The sequence below is a fragment of the Uloborus diversus genome, unplaced genomic scaffold, assembly GCF_026930045.1.
Source record: "Uloborus diversus isolate 005 unplaced genomic scaffold, Udiv.v.3.1 scaffold_705, whole genome shotgun sequence".
Lineage (NCBI taxonomy): Eukaryota > Metazoa > Arthropoda > Arachnida > Araneae > Uloboridae > Uloborus > Uloborus diversus.
The window spans coordinates 84,483-105,094 of record NW_026558907.1 but is presented as its reverse complement, the minus strand read 5'-3'; the positions used below and the strand labels follow the sequence as shown (position 1 = coordinate 105,094).

General features: G+C 32.4%; 1 protein-coding gene across 1 annotated transcript in view; it reads right to left on the bottom strand.

Moving 5' to 3' along the window:
- Positions 1 to 1,108: 1,108 nt before the first annotated feature.
- LOC129233766 (synaptonemal complex protein 1-like) overlaps positions 1,109 to 20,612 on the bottom strand; it is a gene marked incomplete at its 3' end in the record, with an annotated part of 40,877 nt that continues 21,373 nt past the window's right edge. Inside the window, exon 4 of the mRNA XM_054867744.1 lies at positions 1,109 to 1,224. Within this exon, the coding sequence (XP_054723719.1) occupies positions 1,109 to 1,224 (116 nt within the window). The remainder of the gene's footprint in view (positions 1,225 to 20,612) is intronic.

Genomic DNA, 20,612 nt, shown 5'->3' with positions numbered 1-20,612 from the left:
ACAAATATTTGACAAACAGTTTAACGAATAAATGACCCGGAGTAAAAAACATCTTATTGGACAAATGATCGATGTCGAATGATTTTTCGTTGAAAATTTTAAACATGTACGTTTCGTGATCTGTTGCGTAGGGACAAAAATCGAAAAAATGTGCAACATCTTTAGATTCCAAACCATTATTTAAAATAACGACGAGATCGCCTCGTTTATATTTATTCGATTTTTCTCCCGAGAGATATAAAGTCAATTCTTTACCGCGATCGTCGGAATCATAGGTATAAACACGAGCGGTATGGTTCGTCGGCACGAGATGTACGCTAGTGGGATCATTGGAAAAAAATGTCGGTAATTGTTTCAGACACCCATTGATGACGAAAAATGTGAATCCGATATCGGCCGTATGAAAAGGAAATTCCGTGAAAGGGATAAGGGGAGGTTCGGAAAATTCTCTCATATTTTGTTTCCGTACCGCCATATCGAGTTTAGATCCCAACATGATGGGAAAAATATTTTTTAACAGTTTCGGTTTATGATTCGACTTTGGTGCGTATCGAATGGAACACGCGTAAACTAATTTATCGCGTATATTGACGTGAAAATCATCCGGACCATCATAGATGAGCGTACAGTGTATCAGGTTTAATAATCGAATTAAATTTTGAACGTGTTCATCGAAATTAGTCAGAATCGGTGTGATCATCGTTATTACGTCCAACTTTGCTTCCGTAGACATATTTTAATCTCAACTGCTTTACTCGATCGGCAAATGACGTGTCACAACTGGAAGAATTTGTTTTAACGGCAAAAGCAGAAGCTGCTATCACGATAGCTATCACGAAAAGACAATATAAATTAAGGCTGTGGATATATTGTCGATGAATCAAATAATGTGAACCAAACACAGAATGTAGAAACTTTTCGTAATACATTATTTTACACGTTTGAAATCTTGATCTTTATAAATTCTCCAACTAACACAAAAAAAAAAAAAAAAAAAAAAAAAAAAAAAAAAAAAAAAAAAAAAAAAAAAAAAAAATATTTTTTTTTTTTTTTTTTTTTTTTTTTTTTTTTTTTTTTTTTTTTTTTTTTTTTTACGGTGTGTGCAAACCTTGGTCAATGTCGCTGCTGAACGAGTAGTCTTCCGAATCTTCGTCGTCGCTGTTGAACGAATAGTCTTGTGAATATTCGTCGCTGCTCATCGAGTTGCGATAATCTTCGTCCTTGCTGTTTAAACAATCAAATAATCGTCAAAATAGTTTTTCATCCAACTTTTACATTGAGATTCATCGTACTTTCCTTTTAGGAAACATTCTTTTCCAATCTCTATCATTCTTTCAAGTACTTTTTCAAATCGATCCAAGTGCCAAAAATACCGAATTTCCCAGCACACTTTTTCTTTATCGATATATTTGTCGTCAAAATAATTTAGCGGGAAAACAACACGATAATCACGACGTATCGCCGGAACACATTTTGGGTAACGGTAATCTTTTTCTAATAGTTCGGAAACGTATCGAATCAGCTCTTCCCAGTGGATCAAAAACATTTTAAATAGATTCACGTTTTTATAAATGGCTAACGTTTGAAGAAAAACACCGTCCAAATAAATATCAGAGTGTAGACGTTTGACGTTCGACATCAGAGATTTCATCCGTTCTTTGCAATTCGAACATTTTTCGAAACTTAATTTAGACATTCGGATTCTTGAAATGATATCGCTACACGCTTCGGAAACACCTCTAAATATTTTTTTATCGTTGTCGGCGTAACTCGTTATAAAATATTTCGCTATCGTTTTTAATTTCGATAAAAAATTTAAATATTCCATTACATTATTGAAATAAAATTGTTCTTTCTCAAATTGTACGTTGCAGAAAGCACATTTTTCATTATAATTTTTTTCTTCTTTTGCGGGACACCATTCTTCGAGACTCGTTTTATATATAAGGCGTCGACAACACTCGATACGAGTATAATCGTCTTCTATCCATTGTCGTCGTTTTAAATCTCTACCTTCATCAATACCACAGAAATTAAAATAATCCAAAGGCACATTTTGAAAAAAATACTTACCGACCATGCAATCGTCATCACTTTCGTCGTCATTAAAATCATTTACGGTCGAGATTTCCGATCGACAATATTCTATAAACTTATCACAGGTTTCCAATACGCTATGTACCGATCGGTTAAAGTCGGATTTTTCACATCTTTCAGACAATTGGTAAATAATTTGAGAATGGAAACTGGTAATTTTTTTATCATCGCTACATTGATGTATGTTTGTAAAGCGACATGTCCCACATCTCGACTTCCAGTAATATTTTTTAATGGGACTGATAAACTTTTCCTCATTTTTTGATTGAATATCAACGACGGAAGACATATCAAATGATACCTTATACTTTAAAATTAAACACACACACAAACACGCTAAAAAATTCATTTTCCAATTTAATGATATTTAAAAAAAAAAAAAAAAAAAAAAAAAAAAAAAAAAAAAAAAAAAAAAAAAAAAAAAAAAAAAAAATAATATATATATATATATATATATATATTTTTTTTTTTTTTTTTTTTTTTTTTTTTTTTTTTTTTTTTTTTTTTTTTTTTTTTTTTTTTTTTTTTTTTTTTTAAATATCTACCGCTAAATTTTTAACCTGTCTCTAAATGTTTTTATCTTTAACCATAATTTGTTTAAAAAATTATTGCTTCCCCTTTCGTGAGTAAATATGGGATACATAAAAATCCAATCATTGAATCGGACTTGTTTTTTCATCTTTATCTATTAAACAAAGAACTTATCATGAACATACAGAGATACGTTTCAATTTATCAAAAATTTCATTCTTCGTCTAATATACATCTTATCGGGGATCAAATTATCGTTATTCCCTTAGACGAATTGGATTGGGACAATTCGATAATTTTGCGTTTAAGAGAATTTACAGATATCGGTTATGAGACGAAACCTCTTACCACCGCTCTTAAATTCTTATACAATACAGATGCTCCTTGTACGGCATTTCGACATGCAAAGTCATGGACCGTTTTAATTGGAAATAAAACGGTTGTATTTCCTTCGAGTGCCGCAAAACTTTTCTTATATTCGACTCCTTACTTTGTACGAAATCCGGATGTAATTCAATATTCACGACACGTCGTACGTTTGTCCGAAAACGTGTTTCGTTTTCAAAACGCCCTATTGTACTTGGACGAAACGGATATTCCTTATCCCGGAGGAAATTATTTCGACGATCATAATTCGAAACATTTTTCTTCGAACGAAGAACCTTTTTATCGACTCTGTTTTCTTTCTAAGGAACAAATGGCCGTAGATACCATCTTATCGTGGTCAAACCAAACGGGTGTACAGAAATTACAATACATTATGAAACCGTGTCTCGTCGATTTCAAAATATTACCTTCCACGATTCTACCCTACTCGTTTCGTTTCTTTGAATCGCACAAGAAAAGTATCGGTAAGGTACGAAAACGCTTGTGCTACGACAATCCTCAATTCATCTTACAAGATATTCTAATGTCGTACAATGGATCTTTAGACGATATAGGTCTCATAATCGATTATCCCATCAGAATCGACGATGAATTTTCTCTGACGTCTAGCAGCGATCGACACGCGAAACGTTATCTCGCTTTGGCGATCAATGGACACGAACCGAAACGCATATTACACGTGAGCGAACCTTATAATATGTTTACCGAATACGATTACGTACCGCCCGTTCAATGGAATTGGGTTTATTACGATTATCCGCAAGGAATCAAAAAGGTTATTTTGGACAATGCGATCATCGGTTTTTGTTATCGAGACACGTTTTTATGCCTCAGTTATCCGATGATCGTAACTACACCAATCTTTTCCGAACAAAACGCGGATTGTCTTCTCAAAAATAAAATGGCCTCTTTCGATTTGACGCGAGATTCTAATATAACCGTGATCGATACCTATTCCGTGAATCCGACGATTCGACTTCATCGCGTGAAACATAAAATCTTTCGGCACGATCTTTGGTGTATCAGTAATGCAGACGACAAGACCTATGTCAAACGTTCACCTCCTCTACCCTATTTGGTAAAAGAATGGCTGAGACTGATCGAAAATGATACGGGAAATAATTTCGGAGACTTGAATGTTTTAAAATTAGCTTTAGTATTAGCTAACCATAAAGTTTGTTTTTCGTCGCAAATGAGCGATACGCGAGACATTCTTTACGAACGGGGAAAACCAATCGTCTTTTTATTAGACGAACCCGTTATTAAATACATAAACAATCTGAAATTATACACAATTCAAGATAAAAAAGAAGAATCGTGTCGTATCATTTAATGAGTCGATCGGGTGCACTAATTAAATAATCGTGATATTTTGTGCATCGCGCGTGAAAATCGACACAAATCCACGTTAAATGCGGATTTACTAACAAAACAAAAAAATAGAGCAGTTCGATACATGTGATGCGAAACAACGGAGATGTTTTAGGACCGAAATCTAATGCTATTTTATTAATTTCAAAGACAATTTCGTGATAATCTCGCGAATCGACGACGAGTCTCGCATTAAATTCTAAATGAAGGGGAACGAAAAGCGATTTGGAATTTAAAAAATATAAGTAACCAAACTCTTTTTGATTTCGCAGTAAAATAAAAATGTAATCATGGGCTTCCGCAACAAACTGTTTCACGAGTTTCAACGTGACGACATTAACAAAAGGCGCAAAATCGTGTTTTTTAACAAACAAACGATTCGAATTTAATTTATTTCGAAATTGATTTTCGATCAAATCGTCTACGGCAATTTTTTGTTTCGTCAAGGGATCCATCTATCTTTTTTTTATCTTTCTCTGTTTTTTTTACATCATTTTTATAACAAAAATGACAAAAATAACAGCCAAAATACTAATGACGATGTGCTTCAAATATGGAATGGATGAAATGATATTTCCAATCACCGAACCCACTGTATTGGCACCCTTTTGAGCAAAATACGTTAACGCTTCACCGACTGTGGGTTGACGACATTTCAATTCCTGGTTGGGTCCACACGTATGATATTCGCAAGAACAAAATCGGCAACAATTTTTCTCGACATTTTCATCGTATCCGTCACACGACTCGAAAACGGCTGCAGGAAAAAGTTCGCTATCGCAAATAGGAATACCGGACGATTCTTTTTGACAACAACTGAGGTTTGGTATTTTGCATTTAATCGTACCATTTTCGTAAAGAAAACATCCCGAATTCGCTTCGATGTATTGATTAATATATTTAGAAGCGACTCCTATAGACGTAACGACACCAATAGCTAAAACACCCTTTTTACTAAAAATGGTCTTTACTGTTTTTTTCAGTAACGTATTACTCCCTATATAACTGGCCACATTCTTAGTCCCTTTGATAAATTTGTTATACTTTGAATATTTTTTGGCGACTTTTATGGACCTTGTAAAGAATTTCATCGTAATCTTTGTTTTGACGAAAAATAAAGAAGATGACAAAGTATCAATGTTTATTTCAAACGGACCGTTTAAAATGTAAAAATGATTTCTTTCCGACGTTTCGAAACGTTATTTGCACCGAGCATTTAAGGAAGATATTTGGTATCGCTCCGAAATATCATCTTTTTTTTGAAGAAAATAGAGTGGCTGCGGTTGGTCCCATATTTATGGTGGATAAATATTTGAGTTTTGAACCGAATACCGTCCTCATACCCGAAAAAGCGTTTCTCGATAAAAGATATCGCGGTGATATAGCAGATACGACTCCAGAAGACAGAAAATATAAACTAAATAAACGAATGGAACAATTTATCAACAACCTCAAAGATAATTTACGACAGGGGGAATCGGTGTCGGATAGAAGGTACCAATACGAAATTTTAAGAAATATGTGTGAAATCAATGAAGATAATATAAAACTAAATGTCAGTCAAGGAAAAGAAAACAGTTGGTCATCATTTCAAACTAAAATAAGAGAACGTTTATCCATTTTAGCGATCACGATTAAAAATTCTAATATTTATAAACATTTTGATCAAATGAACGTGTTGTTTTCTACCGAAACCAGTAACGTTAGTCTAAACTTACATCAAATGTCACCTCTTTTCGGATTATTTGCAGCAAATATGATAAGTGATGAACATATTTCCGTATACGCCGATGAAGTAAAAGTAGGACGAACGGAATCCAACATTACTTATAAAAAAGGAATTGGCTTTGTGACAACATCATTTATAGTAAATCCAATGGAACTAGTCATTACTGCATCAGAAAATGGAAGTAGTTTCTTTTACAACACGAAAGCAACTGTAAATCATATCAGTACAAAGAACGAATCACGTAAACAAAACATTCAATTACCCGACGATGAATTAATGTCAGATTTAATAAATCATTCAACAGATCATTGTGTACGATCAATTTAAAAAAAAAAAAAAAAAAAAAAAAAAAAAAAAAAAAAAAAAAAAAAAAAAAAAAAAAAAAAAAAAAAAAAAAATATATATATATATATATTTTTTTTTTTTTTTTTTTTTTTTTTTTTTTTTTTTTTTTTTTTTTTTTTTTTTTTTTTTTAAATACACTTTGATTACACACTCAATTTAATTTCGTTTTCTGATAACAATTTATAACCATCAGAATTTTCATCCTTAGGAAACTGCGATGGAATTGCAGGAATAAATTCTTGTCCTTCTGGAATAAAAAAATTATTTTCACCATACTTCATTTTTTTCGCTAAAGTGGTATCGTCGTCAGTATCTCTTTTTTGAAAAAACATTTCGTTTTCTTGATAAAGATCTTCCGATGTTCTTTTAATGGTTTCCATTTTCTGTTCGAGAGATTTATTTTCATTTCCTTCGCTCTCGTTTTCATTTATTTCACTTTCGCTTTTATTTCTTCTCTTTTCATATTCTCTTTCGTAAGGTTCAAATTCAAACTTCATTGAATTATCTTTAAAAAATGATTCGTTAAACAGCAACATGCTTTTACAAACACCTCCTATTTTAAAAAACTTTACATTGTTAGCTTCAAAAAACATGCGATTTTGAATGCGCAAGTGTAAAATTCCGTAAAAATCGTCATCGTTATTACCGAATGTATCGATTAGCCGTTTCTTTGAAACCTTTTTAATTTTTCCAGCTTCAAATAAAAAAGTTTTTTCGGGACACCATTGTGGTTCGGTAGTCGATAAATTAGCGGCGATACAAGATGGACAATTGCGACGACAATCCTGCATATAAAAACGGCTGACACCGTAATATTTGGGAGGAGGTTTCTGATCGGATATCAGGATGGAAGCAATAGCGGTCAATTCGGGACACTCTTTTTCGAGTATTGTTGTTTGAATAGTATTGGGTAATTTAATATCGTGAAATCGCCACGTTCCGAATACGAGTATATCAATATTATCGCAATAACGTAATTTTTGAATTTCGTATTTTTCCTTCACTTCGCGATCTAACCAATGAATTTTATGATTTTCAAAATCTTGTAGCACTCGATCGTTCTTGATAACATCTATCCAATTAGGTAAAACAAGATTTACAACTTTAGGATGATTTTCTTGAAAACAATTTATATATTCCGAAAACACGTCGTTCTCCAAAATATCGCAAAGTAAATTATAATTGTCCATGATTCCTTACTTCTTACAAGAACCATGGAAATTTATACTACTGTATAATAATTCAAAAAAAAAAAAAAAAAAAAAAAAAAAAAAAAAAAAAAAAAAATTTTTTTTTTTTTTTTTTTTTTTTTTTTTTTTTTTTTTTTTTTTTTTTTTTTTTTTTTTTTTTTTTTTTTTTTTTTTTTTTTTTGAAGTGTTACTCGAGCCCTTCAGTACCATAAAATGTACGGTTCACTATCGGTTTTATGGTTTTTCATAGTATAAACTATTGAAGCCCAAATTCATAGGGAAAAAAACAATTTAATAGAAAAAAAATTCACCATTTCAAAAACAAAGACGATAGTGGTAAATGGATAAACAAACGTTACAGTTGTTGAAACGAAAGCTTTATCACGACGAAAATTCTTCAGAATTAACCAAAAGCGTAAAAAAATGTTCTCCGTATGTTCAAAAGAAAATTGATTCAATATTTAATAGTTACAAAGTATTTCCCTTTCTTTCGATGATCGATATCGAAATATTTCGTGCAAAATTCAAAGACGAAGAATCGGCGAAACTGCGAATGGATCAAACAGTTATCACGTATCTCCTTTTCTTAGCAAACATGATCCCTTCTAATATGTTTAATAAAACGATTCTGAGTCCCGGTTTATTCGAAATAGAATACAATTGGATACAACTTTATAAAATGGTAACCTATTCTGTTCTTACGCTTTTATATAATATTCAATGGGAAAACGAATATTTCTTTCACCTAGATCTCGCAATCCACGATTTAATTTTAGGAAAAGGTGAAGCATTACGTTTATTCGGTAATAAAATCGGAATAGATTGGTCGGAAATTTACGACGCCGAAAAAACTTATCCCTATTTAGAATATCACAATTCATATCAATTTGGTCCATACGTATGGCGAACGTTACATTGGATGGCCGAATCGATTCATTTTCGAGAAAATAATGAACGAATGAAATTGGCAATAAGTTTTTGGAAAGATTTTGTTTTAAAATCGATGCATCGTACATTACAATGTGGTATATGTATGGCTCATTATCTTACCACGATAAAAGATTACGAAATTCAAAAGAGGTTACTTGAAGACAAAGATTATCCTCGAGTTTGGTTTGACATTCATAATAAAGTTAACGGTATTTGCAATAAATCTATTTATTCCGAATCAGAATTTGAAAAAGATCGCGAATACATGCGATCAGGTTTAATTTTGTAATAAGAAGATTGTATGGATTTTTGGCCCGTCCAAATTAACCGATCGATCATATCCACCGTTATCAAACATCTTCCATCGCGACAAAAACTCATATCACCTAAATATTTGTCCGAACCGTTCGACCACCAAATGATACAATATTCTTCAATATTTGGTATAAACCCTTCAACCATTGATTTATATCCGTTTTCTCGCAAACTACAAACTACATCTTTTCGAAATATTCCTCCATATTTTCCGTAAAACATTGATTCATCAACATACACGAAATTGGATTTTTCACTCTTGATTGAATTTGTGAAATCGGTTTCCTCAAAAAAATTAAACATTTCACCTATGGAAGAAAATACGGGGCATGTTATGTAGGATGCCATATCGATTGTTGTTTTTTCCAATACACGAAGACTAAAACATTCAATTTATTTAAAAAAAAAAAAAAAAAAAAAAAAAAAAAAAAAAAAAAAAAAAAAAAAAAAAAAAAAAAAAAAAAAAAAAAATATATATATATATATATATATATATTTTTTTTTTTTTTTTTTTTTTTTTTTTTTTTTTTTTTTTTTTTTTTTTTTTTTTTTTTTTTTTTTTTTTTTTTTTTTTTTTTTTTTTTTTTTTTTTTTGTGATCTATCAATTTTTAAATTATCACGCCGCGTTGTTTATCGCTTTGCGATTTTACGGTGGATTACAATCTTACTTGCTTCAATTCAATCATCTAAAACGGATCGACGCGTGACTACGAATGGAGAAAAAAATGAATTACGTGACGGGTCGAAAAGAGTGGATGGTACCGATACTGGATACGTTGTCGTCGTCGTCGATTCGATGCGTCGTTCCGTTACGAAAAACATTGGAACAGAGTTTATGTTTTGTATATTATAAAGATGAAAAAAGTACGCTTTGATAATTGTATTGTCATATTTCATATTCCACGTGAAAATCGTATAAACGAAAGAGAACTTGATAAAATGCGATTTAAGATGAGAATTTTAAACTTTGAAAAAATATGGGTTGTAAAAAAACAGTAACATGTTTTTTTTTTAAATTACGTTTTTTTTTCCTTAAATTTACAAACCTCCTCGTAAACGCAGAACGAGATGAAGAGTCGATTCCTTTTGAATATTATAATCGGATAATGTACGACTATCTTCTAGTTGTTTACCCGCAAAAATGAGTCTTTGTTGATCTGGAGGAATTCCTTCTTTATCTTGAATTTTATTTTTTAAAATTTCAATCGTATCAGTCGGTTCTACCTCCAAAGTAACTGTTTTACCAGTTAAGTTCTTCACAAACACTTGCATGATGATGTCTCTTATTTTTTTAAAACGAAAAGTAAGCTTTTAACTACATTATGTCCACTACTCCAAAAAAAAAAAAAAAAAAAAAAAAAAAAAAAAAAAAAAAAAAAAAAAAAAAAAAAAAAAAAAAAAAAATTATATATATATATATATATATATATATATATATATATATATATATATATATATATATTTTTTTTTTTTTTTTTTTTTTTTTTTTTTTTTTTTCCGCTTTTACATTTTACAGTATGGTGCCAAAGATTATACAACATATGTACAATACAATTACCATCCAAGTAATTGATTTTTCGTTTTTTACAAAATTTTTTGGTACCGATAAATTTGCAGGGAATGGTTTTCCATGTCGGTCTTTTGCAAGCACGTTTTCACCCTGGGCATTTTTTATATAGTATTCTACAAATTGCGTCATATCGCTTTGTTTAGAGTTGCATGGTATTTTCTTCCAACGGATAATACTCGTTCCCGTAACGATCTTTTGCATATACTCCATTTCCGTTTTCCCACATCAGGTAAGTTTCCTTGTTGTCTGCGAAAAGATAATACTCGTCACCCATATCAGTTTTCGGGTAGTATTTTTCTTTTTTGGATTTTTGCGCTTCGTTTTCATTTTCTGTGCTCGCTTTAACAAAACGTTCCGCGAAATAGGGCTCCCCTTTGGCATTCCTAGCCATAATGTCGTATCCGAGTCTATTTTTTGCGTAAATTTCGTTATTTTCGTGATCGAGTGCGTAAATTTCACCATTCATGTCGTCTTTATCGTATATTTCATCCCCATATTCATTTCTTTGATAGATTGGGCGATTTTCGGTAAAATTATACAGATATTTTTTATTTCCATCGACGATAATAAATTGGTTTTCTCCCTTTGCTGTTTGAAAATTATATTCGACCACATCCTGCCCTTCGTTCACCATTTTCGCATAATACGGTTTCGATTTCTCATCTAAAGCAGGGTATTCGTCGCCTTGCTCGTTTTTCGCGTAAATGTTTTTTTGCATGTATGTTGGGTAAATTTGTTTTGCGTTATGTTTTGCATATACCTGCGTACCATCTTCTTTGGTTATGAATATCGGTTTGCCGTTCTCATCCGTCGGGTAAATACCTTTTCCATTTTTTGTTTTTGCATAATAAGGTATCATTTTACCCGACGGTCTTTTTCGATGAGCAAATCTGCGGAAGAGACTACGCGAAACATTTTTCGGTGTAGCAACTAATTCGTGAATTAATATAATTTCATTTCGATTTTTTGTTTTTGGTGATGCCATCTTTATTTAATCAAAATAAAATATTATTATGATTGAAATCAAGATGTATTTATTGTTATTATGGTGCTTATTAATTTGTTTTTGGAATCATCGTCTCGTTCATTTATATAGAAAAAAAACTTTAAAAACATTATATCACGATTTGAATCCGACAAATGAACAAATTGAATATCTTCTTAGGTCAAGAAGTACATGGATACAATAATTTTATCAGTTCTTTGTATTTCTGGTGCTTATAATGCCTTTATTGTAGGAATATCACTTCTCATCACGAAAAGTTTTACGATATTATTTTTGGGAATAATGAGCATCGTTTTAGGTATCGTTTTATTTATGGCTGCGGTTAAAAAAAGTATGGTACTAAACATATTCGGAAGATATTTAGCAGACATTTTTTCGGCGGAAAATATTAGTAATGCATTCTGTAAAATGAAAAACATGATTTCCTTTCAATAATCACGTACGTGGTTCTTTATAACTTATCGAAAGCTGGTATTCTTCGTCGTTTAATTTCTTTTCCTCTTCCTTAGACAATTTTGGAAATTTTACGTATCGTTGTGTGATCGGATCTCTGTATCGACACAATTGTAAAATACCACGACACGTCGACGCCGGAAATGCTCTAAAACTCTCATCCCATCTATCGTCCGGATAAAGAAAAAGATCCGTGCGCCGTTTCATGTCATTATATTTACTTTGTGGATTTACTTTTACCTGATAGTTTATATTTTTTCGTCCTTTGGGTCTACCGAAACGTACAAATACTCTCTGCGAAGCGGCAGAAGAATTGCTACTCAAACTTCCTCTTCGACTCAAACTTCCTCTTCGACTCGAACTCACTCCACTCGAACTCGCTCCACTCGAACTCGCTCCACTCAAACTCGCTCCACTCGAACTCGCTCGACTCGAACTCGCTCGATTCGAATTTTTATTATTTTTAGCGCTATTTATGAAACGTCTCGCATACGCTCTAACGGCAGGTGTTTTATCAATGGCATTTTGCCAATCTTCTCTCGTGATGTTATTTATCAAACTTTCGGTCGTCGTTTCGTAAAAATTACGACTCCTGCGCGGCAAAACATTTCTTAATTTCGCTACCGGAAATAAATCTTTTTCAAATTTTGCCGAATGGTTTTCAAAACGTTTACGATGAAGTTTAAAATCTTTGACATTCCCTTTTAAATATTTATAAACGTAATCGATCGGTAAATTCGTAGGAACGGGAGCGTTGTTTTTCCTTTTAGTTTTCATCTCATCAACTTTGTTTTTCGGTTACAATTTTTACAAATCTGGAAAAGGGAAGGCATTTCGTCGCGACATCGCGTTTGCCGGATATAAAAATCGAATCGAGGATTATCGCAGCAAGTCTTTTTCTCGATCTGATTTCGCCACGCGTCGCACTCTTTTACAGAAAACAAAGGCTTCATGTTGATCGTAGCGGTTTTGATTCTTGTCTTTTATTATTGGTTTATTTACTCTCGCGAGGAATCTGTCGATCCCGTTCCGATGCACGTCCCACACGCGTTTCCGGGTAATTTTACGTTCGAACGAGATCGCCGCCATCCGAATCGAGTGATATTCGACGATCAAAAGGAAACGTGGTCGTTCAATCTCGAAAAAGAATATTTTTTCAATCAATCGCGAATTACGGAAAAAGGTCCTTGTTTCGGTATTTCGGACGATCTCGTTCCTGCCTCGGGTAAATTATTATACGAGTATATTGCGGCAGAAAAAGTGAAGCATTCCAAGGAATTGGTCGATTTTCAACTTCAATTTTCTATACAACAAGGAAATCTTTTCTACTTTAAGTGTTTGAATCAAAATATCGAGTCGCTATACTCGTGTCCCATGGGTACGGTGTTTGATCAAAATCGATGCACGCAAATCAATTCCTGTTTTCAAAACAATCATTTGGTGTTACAAGTGGCAGATGACGTTTATTCGAAATGTGTGAACCACGACCCCGATCATAAACAGTGTCCCGACGGAACGTTTTTTTTCTACGATACGTGTCGACCCGTCGATATTTTTCAAAAATGCGAAAATCCACGCGATATCTTTAAATTTAATTCGACTTCCTACATCGAATGCGACGCGTTTAAAAACCCTATATTAAAACATTGCCCTCCGGGAACAAAACTGTTTGAGGACGGCACAGAATGCGAAATGGATATTTGCGAAGGACAACGGGATAACGTCAAAATTCCTTTACCGGAGATTCGCGATCGCGTGTTTCGATATTCGAAAGGATTTGCCACGTGTAAAAATGGTCGCGTCGAAAAACAAACAATGTGTCCGAATACATGGTATAGTCCCGAAACAGAAGAAGATCTCGATGACGTACCGATGGTATATAACGGGAAATTGCAAATTTGCGAAATTCCGTCACTTTGCGAAAATGTACACGTCGACAATTCGACGGTACACGTACCTTCTCGAAAATATAAAGCGTTTTCGAAAATATTTAAACCTTTGGAATTGATCGACAAACAAATCAGTTTCACATGCGAAGAGAACGACGACGATGATGATGATGGACGATTATCCACGAAACATAAAAACGATCACACTCCGTATTTCCACGTGGAAAATTTCCAATTGGTAGATTCTTGCGAGAATTCGACCGCTAAAGTATTTCATTCGCACGATTTTCTAGATTATTTCGATTGCGATACGGGTACTTTTATGTTGTGTCCTTTCGGTACGTATTTCAACGGGATCGAGTGTAAAGCGCCCGATCCCACCGCGTTTAACGTCGACGGTAAAATATCTCTTTTCAAAATGTCAAATTTAGAAGAAAATGGATGGATAAAACCATTAGATTACAGTCATCACGACCCACCTCATTGCAACGAAATGAATGAAATACTCATCAAAAGTTTTAATGTTTGCGCTCATCACGAATGCGAATCGTATCCGTTTTTAAAACAAATTCCGTTTGCAATCTATTTAAACGGTGGAATGTCTTTTTGTGTATTCGAAGACGGAAAAATCCAAAGACGAAATATTCCCATGAGAAAAGGACAAAAATTCCAATTTTGGTCCCAAACCTTTACAAAAGAAATCGAAGATGACAACGTCGATGTCGATGATGCTAGTCAAGAAGAAACCTGTGAACCGGGAGAACACATCCGTTCGAAAAATCCCTTTTACAATATGATGATTTATAAAACGTGTTTGCATCGTCAACCGTTCGTGTTTTGTCCATCGGCGTTAACGCAATCTATCGAACAGGGTACGTTGAACTATTTTGCTTGCAAACCCAAACCAACGGCATATTTCGACTTTCTAGATCCTAATGTCACGAAAACATTCGGTAAAAATGTACTGAAAACTATTTATCCCAGACAAAATGATAACGTATTAATGAAAGGTCGAAGCGTAAAGTCGTTATGGACACGCGACGGTATAATTGTACCGCCAAACGAAGAGATTGAAATTACGACCGGAAACGCGAGGTTAAAAATCGAATATAACATATTGACTACTTATCCACCTTCCGCGAGATATGAAAATGAACAATTAATAGGTTATTCATTGGGAAGTCAATCCTATATGCTAGGAAAAGGTGGTACTAAATTACCTCAAACTCTTTTGAATCACGACATTATAATGAATTCTGAATATTAAAGATGAACGATCGTTTTTTGAGCGAAGGTGTATTATTATATTCTACGTGTTATATCAGCACTATTTTATTAGCAGTCTCGGTGATAACAAATCGATGGATATTTTTATTGTTTGTCGTTTTAACTTTAGCACTCAGCGCATATATGGCTTATTTAATTTCGACTAAGCCACAACATTTGATAATTGCGGGTCAATTTGTAGAATCATGGTTAAAAAGCGTCTACGGAAAAGTATCGATCGCTTCTTCGAGTAGACCTCAGGCACCCGCAAATAATCCCGTCGTAAATGAAAATCCACAACCTAAAAACGGTAATGAACCACCAAAATAATATTTTCAAACATTTTTTTTAAAAAATAGAAGAACACCTAGAAAAATATAAACTCATGTTACCAGATTTGAAAAAAAAAAAAAAAAAAAAAAAAAAAAAAAAAAAAAAAAAAAAAAAAAAAAAAAAAAAAATATATATATATATATATATATATATTTTTTTTTTTTTTTTTTTTTTTTTTTTTTTTTTTTTTTTTTTTTTTTTTTTTTTTTTTTTTTTTTTTTTTTTAACGTTGTTTGAGTACACATTTTATATTTTTCAAATCTTGCAACATGAGTTTGTATTTTTCTGAATTTCCGTTCCTTTTCAACCAAAGCATGACATTTTTCAACGCTGAATATTTTCTTTGAAGTTGGTATATGTAGACGTAAATTCCCTCCCTCAACCAAACTTCTTTATTTTTAAACAAAGGAATCCAATGTGTACACACTTGCCGACACGTATCTTTAAATAATCGATTTTGAAAGGAACATACCATCGGAGACACGTATCGTACGGGATGCTCTACATTCGTATCATCCACTTGATAGTAAATTCCGGGGATTTTATCTTCGTCGAAAGTGATTTCGCATTTATAAAACTCGGACGGAATAGTATAGAGCGATTCGTGATTCAACGAAGCTTGTAGTATTTTATGCAGTTTTTTCGCAGAGGCTGCATTGGGACGTTCTCCGATTGAATTTTTAAAATGCTTGCATATTTTTTCGTACACGAAATGATACCAAGTGTTCCAAGATTCGAATTTTTTTGAATTTCGTTTAAAAATGCGAAATAGAGCCAATTCTTCCAAACTCATGCGTCTATTTAATGACGCAAAATACAAAATGACCAAATGCTTAAAAACATAATTTTTCGCCAAGAGTTTTATTCCGATTGGATCGTAAATCGATGAAACGTATAAAGTATTGTAACGAAAGTCACTTTTCAATATACAATCTTGTGGAAATAAACGTACCAATAATAAATAAATGGAAATGGGAGTTCCGTTGTGACATTTAAAATGTAAAATGTCAGGAATGTTATCCAAAGTAGAATCGTCGGAAACGATAACGCAGGGTTTAGAAACGTTTTTGGATGAAAAATTTAAAATTTGTGCCGCTATATAAACACAAACTTTAAAACGAACTGCTATAAAATATACACCTTTAGAGTAATTACCATAAGCTTCTACATAATCGGTGAAATTCGCAGTTGTATACATGACTATCTTTTTTTTCGCACAATCATCAGGTATTTAATGGAACTTTCAAAACAACAAAAGATTTAAAAAAAAAAAAAAAAAAAAAAAAAAAAAAAAAAAAAAAAAAAAAAAAAAAAAAAAAAAAAAAAAAAAAAAAATATATATATATATATATATATATATATATATATATATTTTTTTTTTTTTTTTTTTTTTTTTTTTTTTTTTTTTTTTTTTTTTTTTTTTTTTTTTTTTTTTACAACGCATTAATTTTTCGAAATGTAATGCTTATGCGTACACCCTTCATTTTCATTTCGGGTCGTATACAATGAGTAAAAAAATCATTGGTCGGAGGATACATAATGTATAAACTACCATGTTTTAATGGGATACGTGTATTAGTGTAATTCTTGCGATTAAAAATTATAGTCCTCGTATCTCCAAAGCTTAAACATGCTATTGGTGTATGTTTATCTAAACAAGATTCATCATCTTTATGTTCTGCTATTCCAGAACTTCCATCTGGGTAATAATTTAACAAGGCATAATTAAATTTACAACCAGAAGCGTACTCAACGTCTTTTTTTAATTCGAGCATCCACAAAGTCCACGAAGTAGTGGGAACGTTAATTCCTGAATAGGTATAGGATACGCCCTTGTCTCCGAAAGCAAAAATTGACCTCTTTGGCGTATATATTTTCCCATATATTTTAACATTTTTTCTTTGAAAGTTTAACTGAGATAATTTAACAAAAAATCTATCAGATTTTTCCTTTGAATAAAAATTTTCAAAATATTTTAGACAAAGACCATGTTTATCTATATTAACAAAGGAAGTCATTCTTATCAGCTATTTTTTGTTCGCAAAAAATATACAGTTGGAAAAAAAAAAAAAAAAAAAAAAAAAAAAAAAAAAAAAAAAAAAAAAAAAAAAAAAAAAAAAAAAAAAAATTTTTTTTTTTTTTTTTTTTTTTTTTTTTTTTTTTTTTCAATATTCAATTTCATCGTCTCCCTCGTTGCTGTTTGCAGTGACATGTAGTTCGTGTTGTTTTAATTGTTGGATTAATGTTTGATAATTTAACAAGTAATAATTTTCCATTAATTTTATGCAACCTATGTTTGAAGGCATTTTATAATCCACGTTCTTTTTCGACATTTCCATATTTGTTGCTAGAGATTTTCTAAATCGTCGCGGTAATGCTATCGATATTCCAACAACTAAATGTGCATGGTTTCGTAAAACGTCGTACGCATTCAATAATAAAAGGTAAGCTTCGTGAGCATTCTTTGCATCTTCTAAATCTATGCAAACGCGTTGTTCATAATCCGTTTCTGGCAAAGTTTGCCACATTTTCGAATGAAACAAATCCGGACGTAATACGAAATCGGCATCGAGATCTTCCACGATCGATTCGACGACTCGCGGTTCTATTTTTGTCAATAGACGATCGTTGTACAAACTGCCTCCGAAATGTCGAGCGCAAACATAAATATTTTTTCTTCGGAAAGAAATATAAGCGTGACTCGAAAACACCATCATGCGTTTACAATAACTCGGTTTTAAAATAATTTGTCCGAAATCCGGTTCTAACCAAATTAATAAATCGCAGCATGTTTTTTCATCGTCGTCGATGTTTATGTGACAGAAACGAATTTCCGAATCACTTTCGAAATGATGATTTATATAATAATCGATCGCGCTCGGTTGTCTGCCCATATTTCCAAATACGATAACAATGGGTTCCGATCGCGTAAAAATATCCATGACTATCACGTTACTTTTATTTATACTATATAAAGCACCCGTTCATTAAAGCGGACATCTGGAGAATGGATTCGTGTTAATCTTTCCTTTACATTCCTGCAAATACGATTCGAACCATTCTTTAAATTCATCTTCGTCCAAACCGTGAGTATTAGCGATTAACCGTCTAACGCCGTCTTCTCTCAAAAATTTAGCGTCGGCATGAACGTAACCCGGCTCTAATAAATCTTCTTCCGGAATCGTTTTATGAGTTTCGAGTATATCGTCGTATCCGAGACAAAAAATGACATCGTAGCTAAAAAAATAAAGTTGATCGTCTACCGGTAAATGTGTATTTTGTATGACAAACATGTAAAAGGTCGACTTTGGATCATCTCGATATAATCTAAATTTCGGGTATCTGAAATGAACCCAACGGTACTGTCGATTCGGATCGTCTGCGGGATTTTCTATCGGATATTTTTGTTTGTCTGACATTGTTAAACTTTATTTCTTTTAACATGATATCGTGAAAAAATTCTTGCATCGTGTTTAAAGTTCCAGTGATTTTATTTTTTAACGTCATCGGAATGACAAAGGTTACATTTTTTTCTTGTTTTTTACCATATTTTTTTTCTAAAAAACGAAGACAAATTTTATCGGATAAGTGTTTTGCTAGAGGTCCCAAAGTTTTAAAGTCTTTTCTGGTAAATACCGTAAAATACTCTACGTGAACCTTGTGTTGTTTAAATATTTTTATAAAAAGTTCATTTGTAAAACCTTTACATCCTAAATTATTCTTCAAATCTGCAAAAATATCGAAACCGGGAGTCGAAGCGATAAGTATAACATACTTGGGTTTAGGTATCGTATTAAAAATTCTCGTACATTTCCAGTGTTTAAACATGATTATCATTTATTTATATAAATAAAGAGTAAAATATGTCGTACGTAAAAAAATATGAAAAATGGTGCAAAGAGGTACAAATAGATAAAAATGATGAAAAATCTTTGTTGGAACACGTAACCTATTTAGCAAGACATCGTCAATCTTCTTATGTTCGCAATGCTTTTAATAAAATTAAATCCGCTTTATTTCCAAAAGATACTGCATTGAAATGGAAAAAGGTACAAAAGCAATTATCGACGGAACAATCATCCGTACCGACGGAAAAATCAACGACACAGAGTGAGGAATCACGGGTATCAACTAAACGATCGAAACGGAAATTTACAGAGGATCAGTTGAAACGTATTAGAGAAATTAGTGTAAAGAACTACGAAATTGACGAACTCTCACTGTTAACTTTATTGCTTATGGAAACAGATTTAAGACCAAAACATTGTTATTCAAAAAATTTGACATTACCGACAACGTCTAGTGACCCGATACGAGAAGCGTTATTTCTTTTTGTCGCGGGCGTACCTAAACCAGCATTCACACGGCGTCATCAAGCCTATTTGCAAGCGTTTAAAAAGAGGATGAAAAAATTGCTAAACGTTGATGATTGCACGTTTCAAATGCTAAGTCGAACAAAACGTGCAAATGTAATACGCTAAAAAAAAAAAAAAAAAAAAAAAAAAAAAAAAAAAAAAAAAAAAAAAAAAATTTTTTTTTTTTTTTTTTTTTTTTTTTTTTTTTTTTTTTTTTTTTTTTTTTTAAGGTTGTGTTTTTCAAATGGTAAAGAGTTGCGTTAGAAAATTTTGTACCAAAAAAATGTAATACACCTTTTGGTTTAGATTTGACTTTATCGACATTCCATTGTCCGTTTTCGTAAACTATTCAGAGTTTTTGAAAAAAGTTATCCAAAAGTGTAAATTCTTCTAGACTCGCTGAAGTTTTCAACCAAAATTTGTTATTTCCTATACCCATTTCGAAAAAATCTGTATTTGACATTCTATCGGAAACAAACAATACGCCGTGGTCGGCAACAATGCCGTCGATCGAGATTTCGATAGGTTGCTTCGTCATCATCCTTAATTATTACTTCGCGGGAATCGTGAGACGTTACAATAATTCGAAGCAAAACGTTTCATTTAGCAAAAAATTTTTTACCCATTTAGCAATTGTAATAAAAAGAATCGTTTTAGCACGACGCACCATACGTCGATCGTCGTAGTTTTGGCATTTTCTACATTGAATGTACCATTTTCTTCAGCGATACCGACTTTGTCGAAAAATTCTTTCAAAAAATAATAATTTGTCTCCAATATTCGTTTTAAAACAAAATTTTCCGTTACCGAGGAATATGTCTACGAGATCTCCTTCTATCGACGT